Source organism: Thamnophis elegans, chromosome 15 (assembly GCF_009769535.1).
Source record: "Thamnophis elegans isolate rThaEle1 chromosome 15, rThaEle1.pri, whole genome shotgun sequence".
In the NCBI taxonomy this organism is placed as follows: Eukaryota; Metazoa; Chordata; class Lepidosauria; order Squamata; family Colubridae; genus Thamnophis; species Thamnophis elegans.
In genome coordinates this window covers 41514276-41534043 of record NC_045555.1, presented here as the reverse complement: position 1 = coordinate 41534043, position 19768 = coordinate 41514276, and the positions used below count along the sequence as shown (strand labels likewise).

Sequence of the window (19768 nt, the reverse complement as noted above, 5' to 3'; positions counted from 1 at the left end):
ATGGATCAGCTTCCCCAAGTGTTAAGTGTTCCCGTTGCGTAGGGAAGATTCTCGCAATAGTTCTTATAATCTGTTCTTACAATCTACAACAGCCATTGCTTGTATTGTATCCGTCAAGTCCTAGCCATTTTCTTGGCAAGATTTTGGAGAGATTTGTCATTGTCTCCTTCCCAGGGCTGACAGAGGGTGATTGGCCCAAGGTAATTCATCTGGCTTTGTGTTAATGCTGGAAGGAAGGAAGGAAGGAAGGAAGGAAGGAAAGAAGGAAGGAAGGGAGAGTGTGTGTCTGTGTTTGTATGTGTTCCATATGTACGTGAAAGGAGTTAAATAATTCATCATTTCTGTTTTAATTGTGTGTGTATGTGTATGAACAAGAGGAGGATTATTACCCACTGGTATATTGATACAACAAGTTCCTTTCATGCAGAGATGCTTCCCATTCCATCACAGGATAGAATAGCAGTTGTCAGATGGATTCTTGCCAGCAACAGATGTTTCACCAGATATCAGCTTCACTCAAAGGAAAGTCATAGCAGGCTGCGCTGGATGTCAGCCAGTATTAGAAGCCATTCCTTTACTTGTGGGTGGCTCTTCCTCACGTCCAAGCTATTTAGCATTCAACCACCTGAGGTTTTTTAAAAATAATAATAATTTCCTATTTGAGAAAAACAAGTTGACGTTTCACAGCAAATGTCAGACTGTCGTTCTTTTTTAACAGGAATGCTTCTGCTTGGATTTCCAGGCAATTATTGGTTGAAACAGAAACATTTATCTTGTATGTGTGCATTCCATATTGTTTTTTCCAATACCCATACTACTTTGGCGGGCACTAAGCAGAACTTGTAATCATTTGGGATGAAATAGTAGTCTTTTATATTTTTTAATACACATACACACATATACACAACACACACACACACACACACACCACACACACACACATTACAGACCGGAAAGTCCTTTATGCCCCTTTATTATTACTTAGTGAAAGAGCCGAGGTGGCACAGTGGTTAGGGTGCAGTACTACAAGCCACTACAGCTGATTGTTATCTGCAGTTCGGCTGTTCAAATCTCACCGGCTCAAGGTTGACTCAGCCTTCCATCCTTCCGAGGTGGGTGAAATGAGGACCCGGATTGTTGGGGGCGATATGCTGACTCTGTAAACCGCTTAGAGACGGCTGAAAGCCCTATGAAGCGGTATATAGTCTAACTGATTGCTATTGCTATTGCTATATTTAGCTACAGTCAGTGGTGGGATGCAACTGGTTTAACAACCGGTTTGGTGAGAGAGTGCTTTGCACCTAATGCATGTTTTACGCACGGGCACTGTTCACGAACCACCCATTTTAAACTTAAAAACTTACCTTCTATGTCAGCACTGGTGAGTAAAATAGCTGACACGTAGCAAAACGCTGTGTCATGCAAATTAGCTGAGCTAATAAACAGGAAAATATAGGACAGGAAAGGGCAGGGGCAGGTGGGCAGGTCCAACTGCTCACCAGCACTACCGGTTTGTTAGAGCCTGTGCGAGTACCACCACTGACTACAGTCATAGCGGGAGTCACCATTTAGGAGCAGTTCAAGCCAGAGGTGGGTTCCTACCTATTATATCTTCAGGAATGAGACAGAGGCTCATGTCCGGTAACTCTGTAACCAATTTATTTTAACACAACTTGTAACAGTAACAGGAAACAACCAGGCAGGGTGCTGGTTTAACAATGTAGCAACAGAAGGATGATCTGTGTAGAGAGAGGCAGCGAAGCAGCTCCAGCTGGACTGGAGAGTTCGTCTGCTCTGGTGCTGAACAACTGACAGTTTGAACGAGTCTGCCTTTTATAGTTCCGCAGACTCGCCCGGCAACTGACAGGCGCGTCTGATTGGCTAAGACGCGCCTGGCTGCTGCCGAGCTGTCATTCGTAACAGCGAGGACTAACTTTTACTATACAATACTACCAGTTCGCAACTATTCGGTAGAACCGGTTCGTCAAATCTACCGAACCGGTTAGAAGAGGTTCCACCAGTGGACCCGGAAAGCAGGCCACACCTACAGAAGAGGTTCCAATTTTTTTGAAACCCACCACTGGTCCTTGGATATGATTATTCTACACTATCATGCTCATATTTATAAAACTCAGTCCCTCTGTGAAAGGCAAGGATGACTCCTGCGTTTGTGGTGCAATCAGAACATTGCGTGTGTTGAAGTTGTTTTAACGCAAACCAAAGATGCCTTTTAAAAAACAAGTTTAAATCATATTCTTATGCATGCCAGTGCTGTGTGAGGTAATTTAAGGTGGTTCTGACAAGTGTCATCGGCATCTTCATATCCGGTCACATGGGCGGCAAGCCACTCCCATAAAGGAGGCCACACCCACAGAGTAAGTTTGAACAATTTTTGAAACCCACCACTGGTTCAAGCACTCATGATTCAGTCATTGGTGCTAAAGTAGATTCTATAGCTATTACGATGATCATATTTCTAAATAACTCAGAAACCTGTTTTTATACAGCACTTCTTTCTCACAAATATAACCAAGGCTTGGAATTCCATCTTGATTTTGTTTTGAATGCTAGAAATACAGATGTCATTTTACAATGATCAAATGAAAGCATACTGAGTTGAAGCTAGATTTAATCGTACATTCAGTACAGAGGTGGGTTCCTGTTGTGACTCAGCAGAAGCCTCCTGTGAGTTGTTTAGGGATTCATGCAGGAGAGGATAACAAGCAGCTGCGGCTCGCTAAGGATCTCCTCCTGCGGATAAAAGACTGATGGTGCCACGCCCTAGTTGCAGAAGTCAACGTTCGTTCGTTCCACTCCGTTCCGTTCCTGTTCTAGTCAAGTCTCTGTTTGTTTGCAATCATCGAGAAAAAGCATTTGGATAAGTGTCTTGATTAACGTAATTCTGTTTGGTATTAGTTTGAGTGAAAACTTTTTGCCAGAGCCTTTTATCTGTGTTTATTTTGGACTCGCAGCCAGCTCGAGCCGGGACTGATAAAGACATTCCTGTGTGTGGCTATCGTTTCTGAACGAAAAGGTGGGGGTCAGAACAGGTTCCTACTGGTTCGGACCAGTTTAGCCGAACCGGTAGTGGTTTGCCGGCCTGGGTCGCCGGAACCGGCAACAAGCCAGGCCTGCCATGCCTCTGAACAGATTCCCTGGTCGGCACAGCTTTTTTTTCATTTTTAATGTTCTGTGCATGCGCAGACCTATTTATGGGCAACTGTTCACATGCGCAGAGCGAGTGTCTGGCGACCGCGCGCAAAAAAATGTGCACCCATCAAACTGGCAGTAATGCTCGCAGCAACCGACCCCTGGTTCAGCAGATCCATTGAATTAATAAGATTGAATCAGAGTCCCACTGATTTCAGTACACTCCTTTAAGTACATCCAAAGAGTTTATTACATGCACCTTTGGGTTTGTCTTCCAAGCCTTATTTCAAAGCTCTGCAGAGCTTAATGGTCTGCACAAAAACTTAGTTTGCTTCCTCCATTTTGAGATGCTGCTGATTTGACTTGTCCCACCTTGGATTGAAATGCCGAATGTCTTGACATGCTCAGGTTGCTTCTGTTGGGAGAAAATGCCAATTGAATTCGAAAGAGGAATCTAGGCAGAAAACTTCCAACAAATGATCAAATCGCATCTCTTTTAGCAACAGCAAGGAAATTAGATTGAAAGAGCATTTTCCTCCTCTGGCAGACTGGCTGTGTCAAGCTATCAAGAGAACAGAGTTGTTAAATGAAGCAGCGTTTGTCTCGGGCAGCATACAAATGCATCTCATTTGACTGGATGACTTGCAGCATAAATACTCACATTCCACACTACTCAGGTGAACAATTTCCCTTTCGGTGTACAGCAAAAAAAACTGGCAATGTGCAGTACTGACATTTTGGCCTTTGCTCTACCACGCATCTGCATTTTTCATCCATCTAATCACGGAGCAGTTTTTCAGCTCTTTCAAAATGATTTCTTTCTGACCTCAGAAAGACACGGAGATGCCAAACTCCGGTCTGTGAACCAGTGAATTGTGACATTGGGTCTCCTCCAGTGAAAGCTAGAAAAAGGTTGCACGTCGCTTAAATGCGCCATTGAAAAGTTTCTGGAAATAAATTCGTAATTATATTCCCATTTTCTTGAGTCCGAGCTTCTTGCTGTAAGGTGTTTTAATTTACTTTAAAGGATTTGTTTCATCTACTTGTTTGAAAAAAAAGTGCAAGAATCGTCTTCTTTTAGAATTTCCCAAATGGATTGCTGCCACCCCATATATATTAAGATTTTAAGATTTAGTTTATTTGTATGCCACCCTTCTCCGGGAGGGACTCAGGGCGGCGAATAACTCAAAAGGGGAAAAGGGGATACAAACACAATACACATAATTAAAATACACAAGAGTCGTACAAGTCGAGAGGGAGAGGAACTCATCAACCCCAGGCCTGCCGGCACAGCCAAGTTTTGATGGCTTTCCGGAAGGCCTGGAGAGAGGTGAGGGTCCGAATCTCCGCGGGGAGTTCATTCCAAAGGGCCGGAGCTGCTACAGAGAAGGCCCTCCCCCGGGTGGTAGCCAGATGGCATTGGCTGGTAGACGGAACCCGGAGGAGGCCAACCCTGTGAGATCTAACGGGTCTGTGGGAGGTAATTGGCAGCAGGCGGTCTCTCAAGTACCCAGGCTTCAAAGTTGGTTAAATGTAGGAAAGGGCCTTGCTGGCTTTTTGGAGACAATTGGAGATTAAAAGGTGGCCCAGTGGCTCAATGATGAGAGTTGGGGAGTTAGATGCTATGTGAGATGTTACTGTTTCTGCTGAGTTTTTACTGGGACTATTATTGGCAAACACTAGATTTTCAATCAATCAGAATAGAGCTGGAGGGGACCTTGGAGATCTTCTAGTCCAACCTCTTGCTCAAGCAGGAGACTATATGCCATTTGAGACAAGTGGCTGTCCAATCTCTTTTTTAAAACCTCCAGTGATAAAGCACCAACAACTTCTGAAGGCAAGCTGTTCCACTGGTTAATTGTTCTCACTGTTAGAAAGTTTCTCCTTAGTTCCAAGTTGTTCCTCTCCTTGATTAGTTTCCATCCATTGTTTCTTATCTTGCCTTCTGGTGCTTTGGAAAATAAGTTGACGCTCCTCTTTGTTGTGGCAGCCCCTCAAATACTGGAATATTGCTATAATGTCACTCCGACTATCCATACCCGATTCCTGTAACAATTTTTCACATGTTTTAGTCTCCAGGCCTTTAATCATTTTAGTTGCTCTCCTCTGCACTTTTTCCAAAGTCACAACATCTTTTTCGTAATGTACTAACCAAAACTGGATGCAGTATTTCAGATGTGATCTTACTAAGGATTTATAAACATTTCATGTAATTTTGATTAAAGGTTTCATGTGATTTTGAGCCGAGGTGGCGCAGTGGTTAGGGTGCAGTACTGCAGGCCACTTCAGCTGACTGCTATCTGCAGTTCGGCGGTTCTAATCTCACCGGCTCAAGGTTGACTCAGCCTTCCATCCTTCCGAGGTGGGTGAAATGAGGACCCAGATTGTGGGGGCGATATGCTGACTCTGTAAATCGCTTAGAGAGGGCTGAAAGCCCTATGAAGCGGTATATAAGTCTAACTGCTATTGCTATTGCTATTGCTATGCTTCTATCTATATAACCAAGGGTTGAATTAGCTTTTTTTGGCTGCTGCTGCACACTGCTGGATCATATTTAAGTGATTGTCCATTTGCACTCCAAGATCCCTCTCACAATTACTGTTTTTGAGCCAGGTTTTGCCTAATTTGTACTTGCATCTTTGGTTTTTCCTGCATAAACCTTGCTTTTCTCCGCATTAAATTTCATGTTGTTGGATAGGGCCCATTGTTCAAGTCCGTCAAGATCTTTTTGGACCCCGAGCTTGTCTTTTGGGGTGTTGTCTATACTTGCCAGCTTAATGTCATCAGCAAATTTGATGAGTTCCCCTTCTATTCTCAACCAAATCATTTATGAAGATATTAAAGCGTACTGGGCCTAAAACAGAACCTTGTGGTACCTCACGGCTCACTTCTCTCCATGTAGATGTAGTACCATTAAGGATGACTCGTTGAGTATGGTTTGTCAATCAGTTAAAAATCCATCTGGTGGTGATGCTGTCTATCCTACATTTTTCTAGCTTACCAAGAAGTAGGTTGTGCTCTACTTTGTCAAATGCCTTAATGAAGTCAAAGTATACTATGTCCACAGCATTTCTCTTGGCTACTAATTTATTTACTTTATGAAAGAATGAAATAAGATTGGTTTGGCATGATCTGTTTTTAACAAGCCCATGCTGGCTTCTAGTTATGACTTGGTTTCTAGGTCTTCTAGATTTTCATACTTCTATTCTTCTGTATTGTTTTTAATATGATGTTAGATGTCCTGAATTAGATTTATAAGTAGGAGTTCCCATATACAGTGGGGCAAAAAAAAGTATTTAGTCAGCCACCAATTGTGCAAGTTCTCCCACTTAAAAAGATGAGAGAGGCCTGTAATTGGACATCATAGGTAGACCTCAACTATGAGAGACAAAATGAGAAAACAAATCCAGACAATCATGTGTCTGATTTGGAAAGAAGTTTTTTGCAAATTATGGTGGAAAATAAGTATTTGGTCACCTACAGACAAGCAAGATTTTTGGCTCTCACAGACCTGTAACTTCTTCTTTAAGAGGCTCCTCTGTCCGCCCACTCATTACCTGTATTAATGGCACCTGTTTGAACTTGTTAGCAGTATAAAAGACATCTGTCCCAACTCAAACAGTCACACTCCAAACTTCACTATGGTGAAGACCCAAAGAGCTGTCGAAGGATACCAGAAACAAATTGTAGACCGGCTGGGAAGACTGAATCTGCAATAGGCAAGCAGCTTGGTGTGAAGAAATCAACTGTCGGAGCAATAATTAGAAAATGGAAGACATACAAGACCACTGATAATCTCCCTCGATCTGGGGCTCCACACAAGATCTCACCCTATGGGGTCAAAATGATCACAAGAACGGTGAGCAAAAATCCCAACACCACACGGGGGGGACCTAGTGAATGACCTGCAGAGAGCTGGGACCAACGTAACAAAGGCTACATCAGTAACACACTACGCCGCCAGGGACTCAGATCCTGCAGTGCCAGATGTGTCTCCCTGCTTAAGCCAGTACATGTCCAGGCCCGTCTGAAGTTTGCTAGAGACGCATTTGGATGATCCAGAAGAGGATTGGGAGAATGTCAAATGGTCAAATGAAACCAAAGTAGAAATATTGGTAGAAACACAACTTGTCATGTTTGGAGGAGAGAGAATGCTGAGTTGCATCCAAAGAACACCATACTTACTGTGAAGCATGGGGGTGTCAACATCATGCCTTGGGGCTGTTTCTCTGCAAAGGGACCAGGACGACTGATCCGTGTACAGGAAGGAAGGAATGGGGCCATGTATTGTGAGATTTTGAGTGCAAACCTCCTTCCATCAGCAAGGGCATTGCAGAATGAAACATGGCTGGGTCTCTCAGCATGACACTGATCCCAAATACACTGCCGGGCAATGAAGGAGTGGCTTCGTAAGAAGCATTTCAAGGTCCTGGAGTGGCCTAGCCAGTCTCCAGATCTCAACCCCATAGAAAACCTTTGGAGGGAGTTGAAAGTCCATGTTGCCCAGCGACAGCCCCAAAATATAACTGCTCTAGAGGAGATTTGCATGGAGGAATGGGCCAAATACCAGCAACAGTATGTGCCAACCTTGTGAAGACTTACAGAAACGTTTGACCTCTGTCATTGCCAACAAAGGATATATAACACAATATTGAGATGAACTTTTGATATTGACCAAATACCTTATTTTCCACCATAATTTGCAAAAAAAAATTCTTTCCAAATCAGACAATGTGATTGTCTGGATTGTTTTCTCATTTTGTCTCTCATAGTTGAGGTCTACCTATGATGTCAATTACAGGCCTCTCTCATCTTTTTAAGTGGGAGAACTTGCACAATTGGCGGCTGACTAAATACTTTTTTTGCCCCACTGTAAATCGAATCGATATAATAAAGTCATTATTTATTATGACATTTATTGGTAGGGTTACCAGAGCCGTGTCAGCTTTGTAGTTTTTCTTGCTGATGTTTCATTACCAAACTAGGTAAACAACATCAGTGCTAGAAGGAAGTAGAATTTCTTTTTTTTCTTTAATATACTGTATAATATGCAGCTTTTTCCATGTTTACATTCAGGCAGAATTCAAATCTCATTATTAGCATTTCAAGGGCACTTAGAAAGAACCCTCTCTTTTATATTACAATAACTTGAATGCAGAGATAACTCATTTTATTCCTCTTTTCCTTTCATGTCCAACATTTCCTTCACATGGTGTGGAGGGAGACACGAAAAACAGCCTTCATGACAGTATACAGTATTTTCTGAGAACATGGGAATAAGGATATGCAGTTGTAGACAATTTAATGTTATTGAGTGCCTAATGAAAAGACCATTGAAAATTATTTTACATGGTCAAGTCTTTTGTTAAACATTTGACCAAATGTTATATATGTAATATGTTTGCAGGAGCTATTTTTACATAAAGCTAAAATAAATGTTGAAAAGAGATGTCATTGCAAAACACGTGTGGAAAGGTAAAGGGTTTTTCTGGCTTGCTTAGTTGAAGGTGAGTAAAGAAAAAGGAAGTCAAATAAGAGAGGGGAATGTGGTGTAGTGGTTAAAACAGTGGGATGGAATGAGGAATGTTCTAGACCAGTGTTTCTCAACCTTGGCAGCTTGAAGATGTCTGGACTTCAACTTCCAGAATTCCCCAGCCAGCAATGCTGGCTGGGGAATTCTGGGAGTTGAAGTCCAGTCATCTTCAAGTTGCCAAGGTTGAGAACACTGTTCTAGACTAAGCTGTGGAAACTCGGTAAATGACATGGCTTCTATCTCTGTTAGTATTTCATTGATTTGTTTGTTTAGATGAATGGGTGCCCATCTTAAACACATTTTAGTGTCTCAAAACCAAACTAGTAACTATGAAATCGTAAACTATAAAATAAAGCAAACATCCAGTCCCTCAACCAGCTCCAGATAATTTCATTCTACCCCAATACCTGGGTAAAGGCCAGATTCTGGATAGCCTTCCAAAATACTAAAACAAGTGAGAACCTGCTCAATCATTTGTGAGGGGAGGCAGAGGTGGTATTCAGCAGGTTCTGACCAGTTCTGGAGAACAGTAGTGGAAATTTTGAGTAGTTCAGAGAACCAGTAAATACCACCTCTGATTGGCCCCACCCCCATCTATTCTCTTCCTCCTGAGTCCCAGCTGATTGGGAGGGAATGGGGATTTTACAGTATCCTTCCCCTGCCACACCCACCAAGCCACACCCACAGAACCAGTAGTAAACATTTTGGAATCCCACCACTGGGGGAAAGTATTCCTTAAAGTGGAAGCGGCTGTAGAAAAGGGACACTTCTGAGGTCTCCTTAGATAGCAAGATGTCAGGGGAAGAACCTGTGAGCATGGCACCCTATCCAACATGGTAGGATGGACAGACACTCTCAGGGAGAGATGATCCTGCACATAACCATATCCCATGCTATGAAGACCTTTAAAGGTGGTAACCACCACCCAGGGGTGAAATCCACTTACCTTTGCTACCGGTTCAATAGCAATATGAGCGCTCATGCTCAAGCCACCTCCGCACATGAGCAGGACCTTCTGCACATGCATAGATCATGCCTGCAAAGGTTAGCAAACAGCAAGTGAGGGAATCTGCTGTGCCACGCGATTTAGATTAGCTAGAAAGCAGGAAATCCTGCTTTCTAGCTAATATAAATCGCGCATCACTGCTGATCATTGGAAAAAAACCGGTTCACCCCGAACCAGTAGCATAGAATGTTTACTACGGTTCAGATGAACCAGTCCAAACCGGTAGCATTTTACTCCTGCCCCCACCTTAAATTGGATGTGGAAGGAAACTGGTAGCCATTGTAGCTTGCACAACATAGAAGTAACATTCTCAAACATGCAGTACCAGACATACTTCTGTGTTCTGGACCAGTTGTAGCTTCCAAGTAGTCTACAAGGGCAGCACCAGATCGAGCACATTGCAGTAATCCAAATGAGAAGTGATTAAAGTATGAGTAATCACAAGAATGGCCTCTGGGTTCAGAAAAAGCACATTTGGGGCACTAGACAAATCTGTGCAACGCCCCTCCTAATGATGGTTGCCACCTGCTTCTGAAGCAGGAGAGGTGAGTCCAATAAGACTCCTCCAAATTGCACATCAGCTCATCTAGGTAGGTGCAACCCTGTCCAGAGTCAATTATGACAGATCACCAATCCTGAAGGGTGTGGTTTAAAAAACCTAAAGCTTTTCCATTTTGCCAAAATTGAATCAAAGTCAGTTTCTCCCCATCCAAACAGTCTCCAGTGGTCAGCACCACAATCATATCATCTCCCTCGTCTGGATGCAAGGATATATATTGCTTCGCATTACTCTATAAAAGCTAGATATAAACATTTTAAAATTAGAAATGGTGGGAAATGTTTGTAGCTCGGGTGGTCGATGTTGGTGGTGGTTTGTTCTCTGAGTTTGTTGTTTAATTTCCGAATGTTTGAAAATCAACAACGAACTTGGTTAACAAACCACCACCAACACATTTTTAAAATACATAAATATGATAATAATTTAAATAACATGCCAATTGTTCCTATAATTGTACAGACTTTCTCATCACATTCATCTCCTTACATAATCAGATTATCCCATTCCTAAAAATGATTATTCCGACTCCTAAAATCAAATTATTCCCTTCCAACATGGTTTTCATCCCAGCTCATTAGGAATCCGAGTGAAAATTAGAGCAATCACGTTTCTTCACGTGTGTTTCACTCAAAAGAAGAATAAACCGTCACGGCCATTAACTTGAGTCTGAATATAGAATTTTAAGCCTGTTGATTGTATTACTTTGCACTTGAAAGTAACGATTAGCGATTATGTACTCAAAGCTCAACATTTAGGAGCCCTACTATAACCACTGATTCTGATCATTCAAATGTCTGGTGTTCCTCAAGGTGCAGTTGAAAAGTTGATGAATCAAAAACTTTTGCAATGAAGATACTAAAGAAACGTCACATAGTAGACACGAGACAGCAAGAACATATACGCTCAGAAAAACAGATCATGCAAGGCGCTCACTCAGATTTTATTGTGAGGTATGACTGTGTTCTTGGATAAAACTCCCTTCTTTTAGCGTGCAGAAATTTGTTCTCAGATTTTCATTGCATATTCTATCAAATTGCTATGTAATGCCTTATCTGGTCTAAACATTCATTCAAATGCCCGAAGTATCCAATGAGTACATGAAATCTCCCACCCAATACTACGTTATTTATCATGGAAATACCATAGGGTATTTAAATGAAGAGTAAAGTGCAATGTGCACAACATATCATGGCTCTCTGCTTTATAAAACAGGCAATGAATAACTTAAAACAGCAAATGCATTTTAAAGATAGACATTTGCTTATTAACAATGATGAATCGTTATACCTAACTGAAGGCATGTAACTATATTTCAAAAAGCCGTGGTGGCTTAGTGGTTAGAATGCAGTATTGCAGCCTAATTCTGCCGACAGCCAGCAGTTCGATTCTCACTGGTTCAGAGTTGAATCGGTCTTCCATCCTTCTAAGTCGGTAAAATGGTGTTGATTGTTGGAGGCAATATGCTGACTATGCTTAGAGAGGGCTATGAAGCACTATGAAGCACTTATATGTCTAACTGCTATTGCTATTGCTACCCTGTTTCCCTGAAAATAAGACATCCCCAAATACTGAGCTGAGGTGGCGCAGTGGTTAAATGCAGCACTGCAGGCTACTTCAGCTAACTGCAGTTCTGCAGTTTGGCTGTTCAAATCTCACCGGCTCAAGGTTTGACTCAGCCTTCCATCCTTCCGAGGTGGGTTAAAATGAGGACCCAGACGCTGGGGGCGATAAGCTGACTCTGTAAACTGCTTAGAGGGGGCTGAAAGCCCTATGAAGCGGTATATAAGACTAAGTGCTATTGCTATTGCTAATGAGCCCAATCACGATTTTGAGCACATGTGCTAAATAAGCCCTCCCCTGAAAATAAGCCCTCCCAAAAATATTGCAACACAGCAGCAGCCATGAGGTGACCAGACTCACTGCCTTTTGCAACTCAAAATAATAAGACCTCCCAGAAATTAAGGCCAAGTGCTTATTTTGGGGGGGTCAAAAGGAAATAAGACCCTGTCTTATTTCAGAGAAACATGGTATTTCTGCTCTCCTTCCCATTCTTAACTAATAGCTGTGACAGCACAGATCATACCTTAGTAACTTATCATGTATAGGCGGATACACACAAACATGCACGCATTTGTTCCTCCAAAATGTTACAAGTGGCTAAGAGCAACATGAATTCTGCCTTTGCTTCTTTCGATACTTGGATCTCCTAACCTTCTCTGAGTCACCTTCATTATAATTTTATGCAACTTGTATAAAATAGTAAAAATACAAGTAAAGGATGTTTCTGCCTAAGAGTTATTTCAAATACCCAGCTTTCTAGTGAAAAAAGTTAGAAAAATAAGAAAAAATTGAGAAAAAATAAGAAAAAAAAATATTAAGATCCCTTCACAGAATAGCTTATTTTGATTAAAAGCAGTCCAAATGTTCCAACAATGTTAGATTTGCATATGTTAGAATTCTTCATCGGGCTAGGGCAGTGTTTCTCAACCTTGGCAACTTGAAGATGTCCGGACTTCAACTCCCAGAATTCCGAATGCTGGCTGGGAATTCTGGGAGTTGAAGTCCGGACATCTTCAAGTTGCCAAGGCTGAGAAACACTGGGCTAGGGAGTACTAAAACAAGGTAAGAAATCAACAAAACAAAATATCTTTAGTACACTCCTGGACTATATACACCTAAGATCCTTCATTATTCATAAATAAATCCATGGTGGCACAGTGTTTAGAATACAGTATTGCAGGCTAATTCTGCCAATTGCCAACAGTTCAATTGTCACTGGCTCAAGACTGACTCAGCCTTCCATCTTTCCGAGGTCGGTAAAATGAGAAGCCAGGCTGCTAGCAATATGCTGACTCTGTAAACTGCTTAGAGAGGGCTGTAAAGCACTGTGAAACGGTATATAAGTCTAAGTGCTATAACTATAATCCAGAAAAGAACATTAAATAATAGCAATAGCAATAGCAGTCAGACTATATACCGCTTCATGGGGCTTTCAGCCCGCTCTAAGCGGTTTACAGAGTCAGCATATCGCCCCCCACAGTCTGGGTCCTCATTTCACCCACCTCGGAAGGATGGAAGGCTGAGTCAACCTTGAGCCGGTGAGATTAGAACCGCTGAACTGCAGATAACAGTCAGCTGAAGTGGCCTGCAGTACTGCACCCTAACCACTGCGCCACCTCGGCTCTTTTAATCTGTAAAGCAATTTCAGAAGCAAAAGACAGAAGTTTTTAAAATAATTCAACCCTGTTGGATTGTGTTTGCCAACGTGTTAAGCCAATTTTTGCCTTACTATGGGTAGCAATAGCTCATACAGTCTGCTTTCAAAGGATACGTCCATTTTCTTCTGCATCTGCCAGTGCTTTTATGAGATGTCTAATTAATGTAGCACTCAAGTCCCTCTTAAAATTACAGTATCATAGGACATGTTGCATATCCTCTGTAATTGGGAACCCCCACAGGCAGAGCCATTCATGATGGGGCATCTTTTGATATTTGCTATTACGGATAGCTCAGGCACTTCATTGATCCTGGCAGGCCAAATGTCTTACAACATCTATAATTCATTAGAGATTGGCAACAGTTGGTATAGTAAGCCTCCAGTATTTAGATTCCCTTGATGCAGGAAAAGGGGAAAAATGACAGCAATCCTCAAAAGCTAAGTCACATGTTGTCTACTGAATTCAGAAAAAAGAATTGACAGAAGTCTGAATAGACTCATTTTTTCTCAGAACAATAATAATATAACACCTAAAAACCATCACCCTCTTCTTTAAGTGGCAGAAGATCACAGACTGTATTTAACATTTCAAAGTCCAGTAAGCATTCATAACTCTTTTCCCCCTTTCTTTATAGGCTATATAGGACATTTAAGGACAGCAAGTATTTATATATGGTTGATGGAAGCCTGTTTAGGTGGAGAGCTTTGGACAATTCTCAGGGACAGGTAAGAGATGCCGTAAGGTTTATCTTGATAGGAAATGACATTTGCTTGGCATACCAAATGCAATCACGTGAACAATCTGTATACCGTATATACTCGAGTATAGGCCGACCCGAATATAAGCCGAGGCACCTAATTTTACCACAAAAAACTGGAAAAGTTATTGACTCGAGTATAAGCCTAGGTGGGAAAATGCAGCAGCTACCGGTAAATTTCAAAATAAAAATAGATACCAATAATGTTTTTGAATATTTATTTCAAAGAAAAACAGTAAACTAGCAGTGTATTCAATGAAATACTTCACTCACCTCATGATGCTGATGTCCCGCTGTGATGATGATGTCCCGTGCAGCCGCGGGAGCGATGTCCCGCCTCCTATGACACACGGCACAGTGATTCCTATCATTGGATCACTGTACCAGAGGAGGTGGGACATCGCTATGTGGCTGCTTGCCATAACAAGGAGGAGGTGGGACATCGTTTGCAGAGCGGCAGGAGGGGGGAGGAAGGGGAATCGTAAGACAGCCCTGCATTACATTAGAACGTGAGGAGGGGGGATGGTGCAGTGCGCGCTGCGCGGCAAACTGACACAGAGGGAGGGGAAACTCACAGGGGCACTGGGCCATTCACGAGTGTCACCCAGCGGCATGGCCCCGCCCCTTTTTCTCCTCCATTTCGGGCAAATTTTTCACTGACTCGAGTATAAGCCGAGGCGGCTTTTTTTCAGCCCAAAAAGTGGGCTGAAAAACTAGGCTTATACTCGAGTATATACAGTAATTAAAAAATTCTAGAGTTTGTTTGTTTATTCCTGCCACAATTAAAATAAGGCCTACTACCGTATGTCATAAATTTAAAATTTAAATGCAAGTTTAAAATATGTACAAATTAAACAGATCTTGCCAGAAACTAGAAACATTAATTATGTTCTGTCGGGTGCCATGAGGTCCTAAATGTGAACTTAGCAAGTGTGAATACAATGGACAGGTCTGTGTGTTGTGTGGTGTTGTCTGCATGTCACCACAGTTGCACACCACCAGTTAGCCCCATTGTTCAGAGAGTCTCTGGATCTTGTTGTGCCTGTGTGCAGTATATTCAACTTTCTAGAGCGATCTGAAATTTTGTGTGGTAGCTGAGAGAGCTACACACATATGCTACTCAGTCCATATGTAACCTAAAGAGCCGAGGTGGCGCAGTGGTTAAATGCAGCACTGCAGGCTACTTCAGATGGACTGCAGTTCTGCAGTTCGGCTGTTCAAATCTCACCGGCTCAGGGTTGACTCAGCCTTCCATCCTTCCGAGGTGGGTAAAATGAGGACCCGGATTGTTGTTGGGGCAATATGCTGACTCTGTAAACCGCTTAGAGAGGGCTGAAAGCCCTATGAAGCGGTATATAAGTCTAACTGCTATTGCTAACCTAGATCCAAGATATAAAACCTAGAAATCATTCATTCATTCATTCATTTTTTTCATTCATCATTTCGTTCATTCATTCATTCATTCATTAAATTTATTTGCCACCCATCTTGTATCCAATGACCCTGCGCAGCTTACAACATAAAAAAGCATTTAAAAAGTTAAAATAATCCATTATGAAATAAAAGATTAACAGATAAAGTCACATAGACAAGATGGCAAAGAAGGGAACGACACCGGGGATGGGATAGGATTGGGGGTGGGGAGGCACCGGTACGCCCGTACTAGGGCATACTGGTCATAACCCACCACTGTCGTGCACACCAGGGGTGGGTTTCAACCGGTTCGTGGCGGTCCCTGCGAACCAGTTGGTCGGCGAACCCGGAAGTAAGTAACTTCCGGGAACGGCGACAGGGCGCACCTGCCGCCCGCGCTCCTTACGCCGGTTTTGATGAGTTCTGCGCTTCCACGCATGCGCAGGACCCATACAGCACCTGCACGATCCTCCAGGAGCAGCTGGAGCATCGCACAGATGCTAGTACACATGCGTGCGCTGCGCGCGTGCACGAGGAAGCCACCGGCCCCGTTCCAACTGAACCGGTTGGAACGGGGCGAGAAACCCACCCCTGGTGCACACGCACACACAGCACAACTTGTGCAAGTTGAGCTGTGCATGCACATGCGTGCCGATCCATCGCTTGTGCAAGTTGAGCTGAATGTGCTCCCTCTCCTGATTCCCTTCCCCCCCTCATTCTGCTGCCAAGCCACAAAGGTTGGGGACTAATGATCTATATCAGGGGTGTCAACTTGCGCCCTCACAGCGGCGTCACGTGATATATTGGGACTTTTTCTCCTCCGCTAAAACCGGGCAGGGTTGGGGCCAGTATGTGATGCATCCAGCCCGTGAGCCGCATGTTTGACACCCCTGCTCTAGAAGATGATCAAAATTACATGTGTCCAAAATTTATGTATCTAGTTAGCATTGAGCTAACTGCCAACTGATTTCGAAAGAAGACTAGATAAGCATAGCCATGCCATGATCAGACCAAGGCATGTTTGTTCAGCAACCTCATGGCTGATCAGATGTTTATGGGAAGCCTATTAGCCGACATATTAGTCCTTCCGCTCACCTTCTTCAGCTAATGATATTGAGAAGGCACTCTTACTGAAGACAACATTTATCCATCGTGACATGCAGCCTATTGTAGGAAATTACTTAGGATTGCTGGCAGCAATAGAAGAGCGTCCTCATATGATCCTCATCTTGGCCAATAGGGTACTTCTGACAGATATCGCTGCCAAAAAATCTTTGGCTTCGGACAGCAGAAATAAATTTCTCAAAGCAACCGCAAAGGCTTCCTTCATCACCACACCCAAGTCACTCAATGTGTTGTTGACTTAGTGTCGTTCTCTTAAAGTTGACAGATTTCACTATTATGATGGACTGGTACCTTGTGCTTTTAAATATTTAACATGCAATTTTATTCAAGGTAGTTTCAGACAACGAGGTAAGCCATTCAAATAAGTAATGCTGCCACTCTGACTTAAACAGAATTTCCATTAAATTCAATTATTCTTACCTGGGAGGATATTCATTTCATATATTGCCTACCCCTCTAATCTCAGTCCTCTCGGTTGTTTACAATATGCAGCAAGAAAGAAAATATAACCAATAAAACCATACATCTCACAAATACATTTTGCTGCAAATCCAGCTGCCCCAACAACCTGATCCGCAAAATTGGGAAGGAGGCAATCTCAGCTTGTAGAACAAGCTGTCTGCAATGCAACCGAGGAAGTCTGCTTTCACCTCCCAACATGTATTAATGTATTTAATTATTTTAGCAATAGCAATAGCAGTTAGACTTATATACCGCTTCATAGGGCTTTCAGCCCTCTCTAAGCGGTTTACAGAGTCAGCATATTGCCCCCAACAACAATCCGGGTCCTCATTTTACCCACCTCGGAAGGATGGGAGGCTGAGTCAACCCTGAGCCGGTGAGATTTGAACAGCCGAACTGCAGAACTGCAGTCCGCTGAAGTAGCCTGCAGTGCTGCATTTAACCACTGCGCCACCTCGGCTCTTTAAGGCCTGCTTTGTATTGTGGTTAATATGATTTGTTTTTCTTATGTTAAACTTGCTTTTAACTATCCAGAGGCTCACTGGTTAAATGCAGCACTGCAGGCTACTTCAGCTGACTGCAGTTCTGCAGTTCGGCTGTTCAAATCTCACCGGCTCAGGGTTGACTCAGCCTTCCATCCTTCCGAGGTGGGTAAAATGAGGACCCGGATTGTTGTTGGGGGGCGATATGCTGACTCTGTAAACCGCTTAGAGAGGGCTGAAAACCCTATGAAGTGGTATATAAGTCTAATTGCTATTGTTATTGCTATTGCTAACCATGACACTGGCAGCCATATAAAACAAACAAAAAAAGAAATGTCATGTGGGATAGAAAGCAAAAGCTTCCTGTCCCGGGGAGACTTTTTTTAGGATGGGTAGATTCTCCCTGATTCCAAAGACAACCAAGATGGACTTTATCGGAGACTACAATTGGTCCAGAACGCAGCCGCGCGAGCGATACTGGGTGTACCGAGATACACCCATGTTACACCTATCCTCCGCAAGCTGCACTGGCTCCCGATCGGTCTCCGAACATACTTCAAGGTGCTGGTTATTACCTTTAAAGCCCTACATGGCCTAGGACCTGGATATCTACGAGACCGTCTTCTGCCACATACCTCCCAGCGTCCAATAAGATCACACAGGATGGGCCTTCTCCAGGTGCCGTCGATTAGACAATGTCGTCTGGCGGCTCCTCGGGGGAGGGCCTTCTCTGTAGCTGCCCCGGCCCTATGGACCGATCTACCCCCTGAGATCCGGACCCTCCCCACTCTCCCGGCCTTCCGAAAGTCTATTAAGACCTGGCTATTCCGGCAGGTCTGGGGCTGTTGACCTCTTGAATGAGGTCCAGCCCGCTTAGATTGGGTGCATATTGTGTCTTTTTAACTTGTCTTGTCTCTTTATTTTAATTTTTTTAGTTTTCTTTTAAATTGTTTTTATGTAAGCCGGCTGGAGTCCTTCGGGATTGGGCAGCATATAAATTTATTAAACCTTAACCTTAACCTTATAATTCATACCTGAACTGAATTCAGAAACGTATTGGCCAATCGGTGTTGAGCCCACAAAAAAGATATTATATGTCCCAATATACTGTATTTCAAAAAGACATTTTGCTTCTCATCCAAGGAACTTCTTCAGTTCTGATTGAATGGTAGAGGATAGAAGGATTTATATTCCCAACTGACAGCAAGGAAGCAAAAAGTATTCAAGGAAAAACAAAGTCATTTGCCTTTTGAAAAGCATCTTTGGGGCAACCATGACCGGATGACTGAGAATCTCCATAAACATCTGTATATATTCATTAGTCCATGGCATTCCTGACCAAACTGCCAATTTCTCAGATGCCTTCAAAAGTAGCTCCAGGCAGAATATGTTGCATTTCTATATCGCAGAGATGTGAATAATGAGTAGTATCACAATTTAGTATCACCATACTCTGGTTTCTCTTCAGATCGTATAAAATCTTTCGCCCTTACCCACCACCACCACCACCAAAAAAAGGAGAGGACATTATGGTTGCACCAGCTGAAGCTGGACAAAAATCTTTTTTGGCCTTATAGCTATCACACTTAGGACTTATATACCGCTTCATAGTGCTTTTTACAACCCTCTCTAAGCGGTTTACAGAGGCAGCCTATTGCCCCCAACAATCAGGGTCCTCATTTACCCACCTCAGAAGGCTGGAAGGCTGAGGTCAACCTTGAGCCTGGTGAGATTTGAACTGCCGAACTGCAGCTAGCAGTCAGCTCAAGTAGCCTGCAGTACTGCACTCCTAACCACTGTGCCATCTCGACTCTTGACTCTCTATTTGCTGATCAAGCAGGAGCTTGAATTCAGGAAAAGCTTGTGAATGTGTGTGAACTCAGTAGGGAAGGCAACCTTGTGTGGAGCCAAAACAGAAGTCTGAATCTTTTGTATGAACGCTATTTCCACCTTCCCTGGGTTTAATTTCACCCAGTTTTTCTCCATCCAATCCTTTTCAGCTATATATTGAATGAGGACCTCCTGTGCATCTATGACCTCAGCCTAGGGAAGTAACGAATTAG

The 19768-nt window shown here is 43.0% G+C and overlaps 1 protein-coding gene across 1 annotated transcript in view; it reads left to right on the top strand.

Moving 5' to 3' along the window:
• The window catches only part of PRKG1 (protein kinase cGMP-dependent 1), an 847569-nt gene extending 833382 nt beyond the window's left edge, over positions 1-14187 (top strand). Inside the window, exons 11-12 of the mRNA XM_032231578.1 lie at positions 11058-11198; positions 14101-14187. Coding sequence (XP_032087469.1) covers positions 11058-11075 — 18 coding nt within the window. The 3' untranslated portion in view covers positions 11076-11198; positions 14101-14187. The remainder of the gene's footprint in view (positions 1-11057; positions 11199-14100) is intronic.
• The last annotated feature ends 5581 nt before the right edge of the window (positions 14188-19768 follow it).